General features: G+C 35.1%; 1 protein-coding gene across 1 annotated transcript; it reads right to left on the bottom strand.

Moving 5' to 3' along the window:
* Window positions 1-677: 677 nt before the first annotated feature.
* LOC112056955 (trypsin delta-like) lies at window positions 678-8,854 on the bottom strand. The gene is made up of 6 exons (XM_052884640.1): window positions 8,547-8,854; window positions 7,322-7,449; window positions 5,865-6,021; window positions 4,913-5,035; window positions 4,271-4,417; window positions 678-1,008 (listed from the first exon to the last, which is right to left on the bottom strand). The coding sequence occupies exons 1-6, from the start codon at window positions 8,604-8,606 to the stop codon at window positions 790-792; spliced, it is 834 nt and encodes a 277-aa protein (XP_052740600.1). The 5' UTR covers window positions 8,607-8,854; the 3' UTR covers window positions 678-789.
* Between the last annotated feature and the right edge of the window lie 496 nt (window positions 8,855-9,350).

Raw genomic sequence — 9,350 nt, 5'->3', positions numbered from 1 at the left:
GCGCTTACAGTAATGGCCCGCAGTTTTTCTCCGTGAAAATTCACTTGCGTACGACGCTCCGTTTATAAAACGTTTTTAGATACCTACCGTTACTTGAGGAAATGTTATTGTGGCATTTTTGGGATTCAAATGTCTCGTTCGCAAATTCGTTTCGTAAACCCACTCGTTTATTGAAGACCTACAGTATGTTTTCTGTATTCTATTTTACTGTTGCTTTTTCTATCTATCTATAATACAATATATCTTAAAAGTTAGGTACATGGTAAAGAAGTCGGACTCAACATTGAGAAGTTACGGGTTCGATTTCTGCCGCTGGACTATTGTCGTATCTACCCCTAACACCGTCCTTCTGATCAAGGACAACGGGAACATTGGTCATATATGACAAATTTTCAAACATAATAATAAGCGAATAAGGCAGAGAGTATCGTACATTATAAAATTACAAAAAATATTGATAGTAGATCACAAAAGACGTCTGTCTCTCTGTCTATTTATCGGTTCTTCGAATTTTCCTAGGTCTAGAGAAATCTGAAGCATCATAAAAGTATTACCGAGATCGGGTGCATGTCAAAATAGTTATCATTAGAAAAAAAAAAACAGAATTTTATGCAGACGATTTGTAGGGCGTTCCACAGTAAGAAATACAGTAATAAAACAAAATATTTGTGAGATAAATTATTTTAATTAATGAGATGTGATTGTTTAATGTACTGTACAATATAATTGTAAAACTATAAAAATAAAACTAAATTAGATGAATCACAGAGAATCGTGACTTTGTATCGATCACGCTTTTATAAATACTTGCATCAGAGAGAATACCGCCATCAAAACGAATACGCCGGGCGCGTATACTGCCGATGAGCCTGATATTTGTCGGAGCCAGGCCGTGTGGTTGGATACTCTGGTATATATTTCGGGCAAGCTAGATGCTTGGCAGTCATCCGAACGGGAAAGTACGCCAGTAAAAGTTCCAGCGCATACCAAGGCATTGCCAAGATCACCCTGTAATAAAAAAGAACAATTAGGAAATCATTCGTATTCGTAGTCCATTGGACCCATCAGGGATATTATGTAACTCGGTGTACCATTCAAGTAATCAGTCACTACATCGTTTTTCATCGTATTTTCGTTTTTGTAATCATCTGACTTTGTGTTTTTAACGAAATGACACAATAAACGTCATTTTACGTAAAGTTACATCAGTCTACTAGTGATATTAGCGGGTAGTAACGTTAATTTAACTAAAAACTGATATTTATATAATTTTGTTAAAATACTCTTGTTAGACGATAGTTAAAACAAAAGACGATTGTCACTTTATTTATTTATTTATTTATTTATTTATTTATTTACGTACACTTACAATATACATATAGAGACATACACAAATAATATATAACTTGATGTCAAATGACATATTAAGGTAATTTCATAGAAATAACTATATTAGATGATCACAAAAACGAAAATACGACACAAATCGGTGTAGTGACTCATTGTTTGAATGGTACACTGAGATACATAATAAGGCCGCAGGAATAAAATATTTATTAATGACCGTACTGCTGATTACGGCTTGGAATGAGAACGCTTCACCGCCTTGGTTCGTTGGGTTCATAGTTTGTCCGATATGATTGTCACTTTTGAGCAGCATGGTCTTGAATAAATATTTTATTCCTGAGAGCTATATTTGTTTGTTTAAATACTAGCCTAATGATTCGAATCTGGTCCGGGCCATGCACCTGCAACTTTTCAGTTGTGTGCATTTTAAGAAATTAAACATCACGTGTCTCAAACGGTGAAGGAAAAACATCGTCAGGAAACCAGCATACCACAGAATTTTCTTAATTATCTGCGGGTGTGAAGTCTGCCAATCCACATTGGGCCTGCGTGGTAGACTATTGGCCTAACCCCTCTCATTCTGAGAGGAGAAATGAGCTCAGCAGTGAGCCAAATATGGGTTGATAATGATGATGATGAGATAGGTGAAGCAGCTACTTTATGGAACGCAGTAGGCGAACATTAGGCGATATGATGACGTTAGACAAAATCGTGAGGAAGCGTTGTCTGTCACTACAATTTTTGTATTATGTGTACACGTTACAAGTATGTATTTTATGATCATTATTTATGATATTCGCTTAGTAATTTGAGGGAAGTATATGTAATTATATTATTGCGACTTCCCGTCTCACGCATTATGTTAATCATTCAGGTTAGGTTAGCCTGGAAGAGATTATTTGTGATAAAGTCATATTTTGCACTGCATTTTATCCGTTATTTAAGATTTTGTAAGTTATATGTATATGTTTTGTTGCAATAAAGATATTTAAATAAATAATTAGGTGTTGGATACTTGCACGTGAATGTATAATTATATGATAGTGACTAAATGCTTGTAACAATTTTATATCGTAATCCTTAGTAGAAAATAATTTACAATTACGATTATGTTTATGTAATAAAGTTATCAACTTGTTATTCATGAACATGACAAGATAAAAATTGTATCGAGGATTAAAAAAATGTAGATTTTTACTGCAGATGGGAACTACAAAAGCCTTGTCACACTGATGTGTTTATCGAAAAAGATGGAAGTACCGCGTGTTTTTTTTTTTTTTAATTTATGTAGTTTTTTGTACTATTAATAGATTAAGCTACCTCTTATACTGGCCGTTTAAAATTGTATCTATATCTATACTAATCTATACTAATATTATAAAGAGGTAAAGTTTGTAAGTTTGTCACATTTTTTAAATGGGGTAATCTTCGGAACTACTGGTCCGATTTTAAAAATTCTTTCACCAGTAGAATGCTACATTATCGGGGAGTGCTATAGGCTATATTTTATATTGGTATCATATATATTAGCCGAGTTATAACAGTTTTTGTCATACAAGTCGGACTGAAAATCCTCTTAAACAGACTTATTCGCATGCGCTGCCTTAACTATTGTGTAAAATTGAAATTAATGTATAGAGACTTTATGTATCCTTAAAAGTTCTACAAAAAAGTCCGCGACACCATATATCTATCTTCTATATATTAGCAGATATAGTAGTTTTTGTGTTTTAAAAAATTATTAATTTTATATACTTAGGCGTGCGTCATTATTTATGCTACTTAACTTAAATCCTTATCAAAATAAATTATTTAATAATCACAAGGATATTATGGAGATAAGATTTGCCCTTTACAGTATGTTAATTACTTAAATAGTTTCGGAGATAATACAAAATTTCTAAAAGACGCAGAAATTCCGCTATATGACGCCCGGCGTTTACGTAGTTCCCGTTCCCGTGTGAATATGGGGATCATACATAGCCTATGACACTCGCAAATAACGTAGCTTTCTATTGGTAAAACAATTTTCCAAATCGGTCCAGTAGATCCAGAGATTACCTCCTACAACCACACGAACTTTACCTCTTTATATTATTAGCATAGAAGTCTCTATTTCTCTTAGTCATACCACCACTCTCGAAGGACTAGACGGATTTTGCTAAGGGTAGGAGTAAGATAGAGAAGTTACAGGGTAGGGTAGGGTAAGGGTAGGGAAGTGTAGGGGTAGTGTAGGGGTAGGGTAGGTTTAGGGCCAGGTTTAGGGTATAGGCAGGGTAGGGGTAGAGGTAGGGTAGTGGTAGGGTAGAGGTACGGGTAGGATAGGGAAGTGGTAGGGTAGGGGTAGGATAGGCGTGAGATAGGGGTACGGGTGGGATAGGGGTAGGAAAGGGATAGGGTACGGGGAGGGTAGGGGTAGGATTGGGGTAGGGTGTAGGTAAGGTAGGGGTAGAGTAGGAGTAGGTTTGGGGTAGGGGTAGGGTAGGGGTAGGGTAGATGTAGGGGTTGGGTAGGGTTGGGGTAGTGGTAGGGTAGGGGTAGTAGTAAAGTTGACATCGAAATTTACGCGGACGAAGTCGCGGGCGTCCGCTAGTGATATATATTTTGTATGCTCTGAAATTTCGTGGTCACTGCTAAGGCAAGTTTTCTTGTTACATCCAAAATAACATTGCCAGAATATAAAATGGAAAACTAGCTTGTAACTACCTTATACTTGAGTATTTTTTTACGTTTATAAGTTAGTTATGTCACTCAAAATACAACCAAAAATTTTAAAAAAAATAACATAAATTGATTATAGCTTGGCAAATTCGTTCGTAACACACCCGATGGTACGCGCGCGCCGGGAGGGGGTAGCAATGTCCCGCGCACTCGATTTCATACCCACGCAGTCCTTCCCACTATATATATTATAAGTACTTACCTCACAATTAGTAGTTATGATATCCAAAGAAACGGCGCACACCATAGATGGCAAAATATTTTTTGCCAAAGGTATCTTGTTATATATTGTCATACACAAATTCTGATTGTATATGTACTTCTCTGTGTATCGCTGTACTGAACTGGACTGAAAGAGAACACATGAACATTTATTTACTGAAATTTAAAAAAATAAAATTCATGCCCAATTCACAACTTCACTTTTAGTAAAAAATGTCATATAAGTACTAAAGATTATGATTAAAAGTTAAAGCTTTTAAAAATTGAAGAATAGGAACAATTGAAAGTCATCTATATAGGGTTAAATTATTATTATCCCTGCAAGACAGTCGCGGCTATTTTTTGAATATTTATAAAAATATCTTATGCGCTTTATACGCCGGCAATAAAAAAATATACTTGCCAAATACTAAAGCGGTCCCAAAACTATGTTTTGGGACATTTGGAATACTTTTTCAAATATTTTGTTTGTTAGAAAACATTTTTAAACGGTTGTAATCGGGTAAAAAGGTTTTGTTCAGAAGGAAAACAATCATTTTCGATCGAACGAGTATTTCTTGTGAGATGATTGGTGAGGACATTTTCAAGACAGATCCTAAGAAGTTATTAAAATCATACTTACATTTTGTCCAATAGCTGCGCCACCCCATCCAGTAATCGTACAGAGAGTGAAGTCGGGAGGGTTGAAATTAGCACTAGGTAAGTTTAAAGGGGTTGCAGCAGACGCTGGAAACGCCGATGCAAGCTGTAAATAATATAAATGTTACATAGTGAACGTTTAATTATATTATGTACACAAAATCAAAGATACTGTTAGATGTGTTACTCGTGCATGAAAAAAGGGGAAATTTATAGTCAACTCAATGTTAGTTGTGGTCAACAACGAACGTTATTTAAACAAATATGACCTAAATATCGTCTACAATGTCGAGTTGTGTGTTCAGTAAGTGTATAAACTATATATACATAAATATATAATGGAATTAGAGACAAAATTGTGCATGTGTGCGCTCAGTGTTGTAGCCTATTATTCGGATCACTTTTTGCGGTTTGTAAGGACGTAACCGATCTATAGTATAAAATTATCATTACACAAAATAGTATGTTGTTACAACTATGTATAATATTATGATACGTATGTATTTTTCCTAAATGTTTATTTGTATAAGTAATTAACAATGATAGATTATATTTTCTTTTATTATGAATACAGATTATATTTTCTTTTAATATTAATACAGATTATTGTAATTTTATTTGCATTAAAAGCAGGAGGAATTTTCTAGGACCAATGTACAGGTCTCGTTACTATTAATGGATCAAACGCAAGTGGAACACCACCTAATTATAACCCTACCAGACAACACCTTGAACTAATATACATTAGTTTTAGATAATTAAGTGGTGTAGCTCCAACTGGCGTTTGATCCATTAATTATCAGGTCATCGTGTATTAAATAAAAATAAATTTATTAATATTACTAGATGTTATATATGCATAAATATGCTTAACTATCAAACATCATTTCTGTTATGGTAATTTATTTAGATGTAAGGTATGAAAGCATACTTACGGTTAGAACAGCAATGTCGTTAACAAAGGCCGGTGGGCCAGTGTATCGTGGATGGACCGAAACGGTTGATACAGCTCGAACCAGATCAGGAGACGTATCGTTTGTAAGATCTACAGAACCAGCAAATACTCTTAGCGCAGGAATTGGCTGTGGGACACTGAAACAAATTTAAAAAAGAATAGGGTTGATGACAGTTTTTTAAATTGTATTTAAATTAAGAGTATGCTTATAGTAAAGCAATTTTGTAAAAGGAACAGGGTATCTACGGTCATTACTTTTGGAGCTACAGCGATTTAAAGGGTCAAATTTGCGGCGCTGCCGCGGATCCCTGAAAAACGCCCCATACAAAATGACACGAACTAATGACGTCGTAGGTAATGTAATGATCATTAGATTTGTATGTGCGTTCAAACAAAATTACTGATATCTTTGTTATTTGTGCGTTTATGTTTATAGTTCTAATATTAAAAAATGTCACATTTAATGTAAGGAAGCTAAAACTGTTTGAATTTTCATCTAATTACGATAAAAGATTTTTAATAGATTTTGAAATTTTATAATCTCATTTATTTTGCAAATATCCAGAAAATCTTTGCTTTTTATGTATAAATTAGTTAACTTTGACCTTATTTACCCGAATTTATCATAAAAATCAATATATTCAAACCTAGTCATCATCCCCATTATCTTTAAAGTCGATTTGACATTTTTGAAGTTAAGCCTGCGATAGCCGTCCGATTACCGTCATTTTAATAAATGCTCCAAACTTCATATTGTAGGAGCATTAATCATAAGCTATAGTCTGACAAGTTCGTTGATGACACTCCCATGATATGCGGGTGACGGGGGGAAAGACAGCGCGGATGTGAAATCGTGCGTGCGGGGAAGTGAGGTGCATCAGTCGTGGGTTGTTCATTCATCGCTACACGCCCCCGTCCCGCGCGGACCAACGGTAGTGTGACGAACGAAATTGCGAAACTATAACGATCTTTCCGCCTCCACAAGTATAATGGTTTCAGTGTGTATGTTATAATGGTATTCCATACGTACTTGTCAATTTCACGTAATATTACCATCACAGTTATCATCGAGGCAATCCAGTTACTCGACGTTACCAATACAGTGAGAAGACTTAAACGAACCAAACCATTTGAGTTAGTGTTTAGTGACTAGTGATAGTGTAGTGTTAAGTACTACATGGAAGATCACGTGAACAAAGTGACCTAAAGACGTAATTAATAGTTACTGAAATACTATTTCTTACTTAATAACTTTACTTAATAAGATTAAGTTATTGGACATTATCTTAGTATAATAATAATATATTATACGTTTAGGTTAAAGTTAAGTTACTTAGTCATTTAAGTAGGCTAGATTATATTTTTTTGAAGTACCAAATTGGTACTTTACCATAGAGAAAAAAAAAGTGTATATGTATAATGGTATTCGATACGTACTTGTCAATTTCACGTAATATACAGTGGGCTGTGGTAACCACGTGGCTCAGTGTGAAAAGCGCGCCTCCGCACATGTGTCCTCTTGTTTCTTGTACTTGATTTTCCGGCGACAACAATTGTATGGATACCTAGGGTTATAGTAAAAGTTGATTTTAACATCATATGTTAAGCTGTTAATCAGCTGTTAAGTACAACCTTTGTTGTTATAAATCAGGGATAAGTACCAAGCTCTATACAACGACTCTAAGAAAAATGTATGAGGAAAACTTTTTTGTCAATACACAGTGATTTTCGTTTATTAGCAATGTTTACTATATAAGTATTAGGAATATCATTGTGTTATCTATATGCCTCGGAGAGTACGTTTAGCCTTTGATTCCGGTCATTATCATCTGATAATAATTATCATGAGATCCGTGATAGCCTGTGATGACTTCTGCCTCCGTCTCCGAAGGGTGTGGATTCGAATCCGGTCCGAGGCATGCACCTGTAATTCTAAAGTTGTGTGCATTTTAAGAAATTAAATATCACGTGTCTCAAACGGTGAAGGAAAAACATCGTGAGAAAACCTGCATACCAGAGAATTTTCTTAATTCTCTGCGTGTGTAATGTCTACCAATTCGCATTGGGCCAGCAAGGTGGACTATTGGCCTACCCCATGTCGTTCTGAGAGGAGACTCGAGCACTGAGTCAAATACGGGTTGATAATGATGATGAATGATGATTATCGTTAATAATTAAAAAATATCACCCTAAATTAACTATTAGTATAAACTCTATATGCAGTTAATAATGACTTTACAGCGATGTTAATAAAACTGTGAAGGTATGTAAGTACGCATCAAAGTGCGCGTTTAACGCCTACTTGAATAAAGACAATGTTGTCTTTTGTCCCTGCTGGCAAGACATAATAAACCCTGGGTCTTTAACGATATGTTGGGACGTGTGAATATACTATCCTATTTGTTGTTCGTACTTAAAATGGTTATATTTACAAGTTAGCCCTTGACTACAATCTCACATGGTTATCATATTTTTTTAATCTATACAAATTAGTCCTTGAATACACTCACCCGATGGTAAGTGATAATGCAAACTAAGATGGAAGCAAGCAAACTTGTTACGAGAAGAATGAAAATCCACTTTTGGTTAAAATTTACCATTTTTCACCATTGCACTGCCACTCTTATTGAATATTATTAAAAAAAAAATTAAATGTATTTACCGCATATGTGAATTGACCTTGAGCTGAATGTGAAGCGTTATTAATTCTGCTGCCTGACATTTCCTCCACATTCTTCTGTTCGACACCATCGTCCAAGGCGGCTCCATCTGTTAGATGCAAATCTACTTTTTAGGTATGGTTCTATCACAGAAAGAAACAGAGATGCGGGACTCGCACATAGAGGGTCTCTTACAAAGCATAGGATACCAAATGTGAAGGTTGAACCTGATCTTTTTAATATTTATCTCTAAATGGATTGGACCATTGAAGGTAAATCCTTTGAAAGTAACTAAGTAGCATTAAAGAAGTATTCATAGACTACTGTTAAGTACCAGAAAGCCAGACGATAAAAATTGGCAAACACTGTTTTTTTATCGGATCTAATAATGCTTTAAATTTAAATAAGCGACTCATTGGTTGGTAAAGGGAATATATTTGATCACTAGCGGAGGCCCGCGACTTCGTCCACGTGGAATTTAGTTTTCACAAATCCCTCGGGAGCCATGGATTTTTTCGGGATGAAAAGTAGCTTATGTGTTAATCCAGAGTAAAATAAATTTTCATTCCAAATCGCCGCAAATTTGACAAAGTTTCATACAAACTTTCATCCTTTAATTTATCCCCTTGAGGTTAGAATTGATCAAAATCCTCTTTTAGCGGATGCCTACGTTATTTATACCATCTACCTGCATGCCAAATTTCAGCCCGATCCGTCCAGTGGTGTGGGCTGTGAGTTGATAGATTACTATGTCAGCCAGTCACTTTTGAGTTTTGTATATTTAGATCAAATTATATAGAGCCGAT

The sequence above is a fragment of the Bicyclus anynana genome, chromosome 12, assembly GCF_947172395.1.
Source record: "Bicyclus anynana chromosome 12, ilBicAnyn1.1, whole genome shotgun sequence".
Classification (NCBI taxonomy): Eukaryota; Metazoa; Arthropoda; class Insecta; order Lepidoptera; family Nymphalidae; genus Bicyclus; species Bicyclus anynana.
This window is presented reverse-complemented; position numbering and strand designations above follow the sequence as displayed.

Bases quoted from the DNA above. Each gene is read 5' to 3' on its own strand.
- LOC112056955 (XM_052884640.1), bottom strand. From the start codon at position 8,606: ATGTCAGGCAGCAGAATTAATAACGCTTCACATTCAGCTCAAGGTCAA. The intron at 4,418-4,912 runs GTAAGTATGATT...GTTCTCTTTCAG, and splicing joins GCGCAGCTATTGGACAAAAT to TCCAGTTCAGTACAGCGATA. The intron at 1,009-4,270 runs GTAAGTACTTAT...TTTTTATTACAG, and splicing joins TCATAACTACTAATTGTGAG to GGTGATCTTGGCAATGCCTT.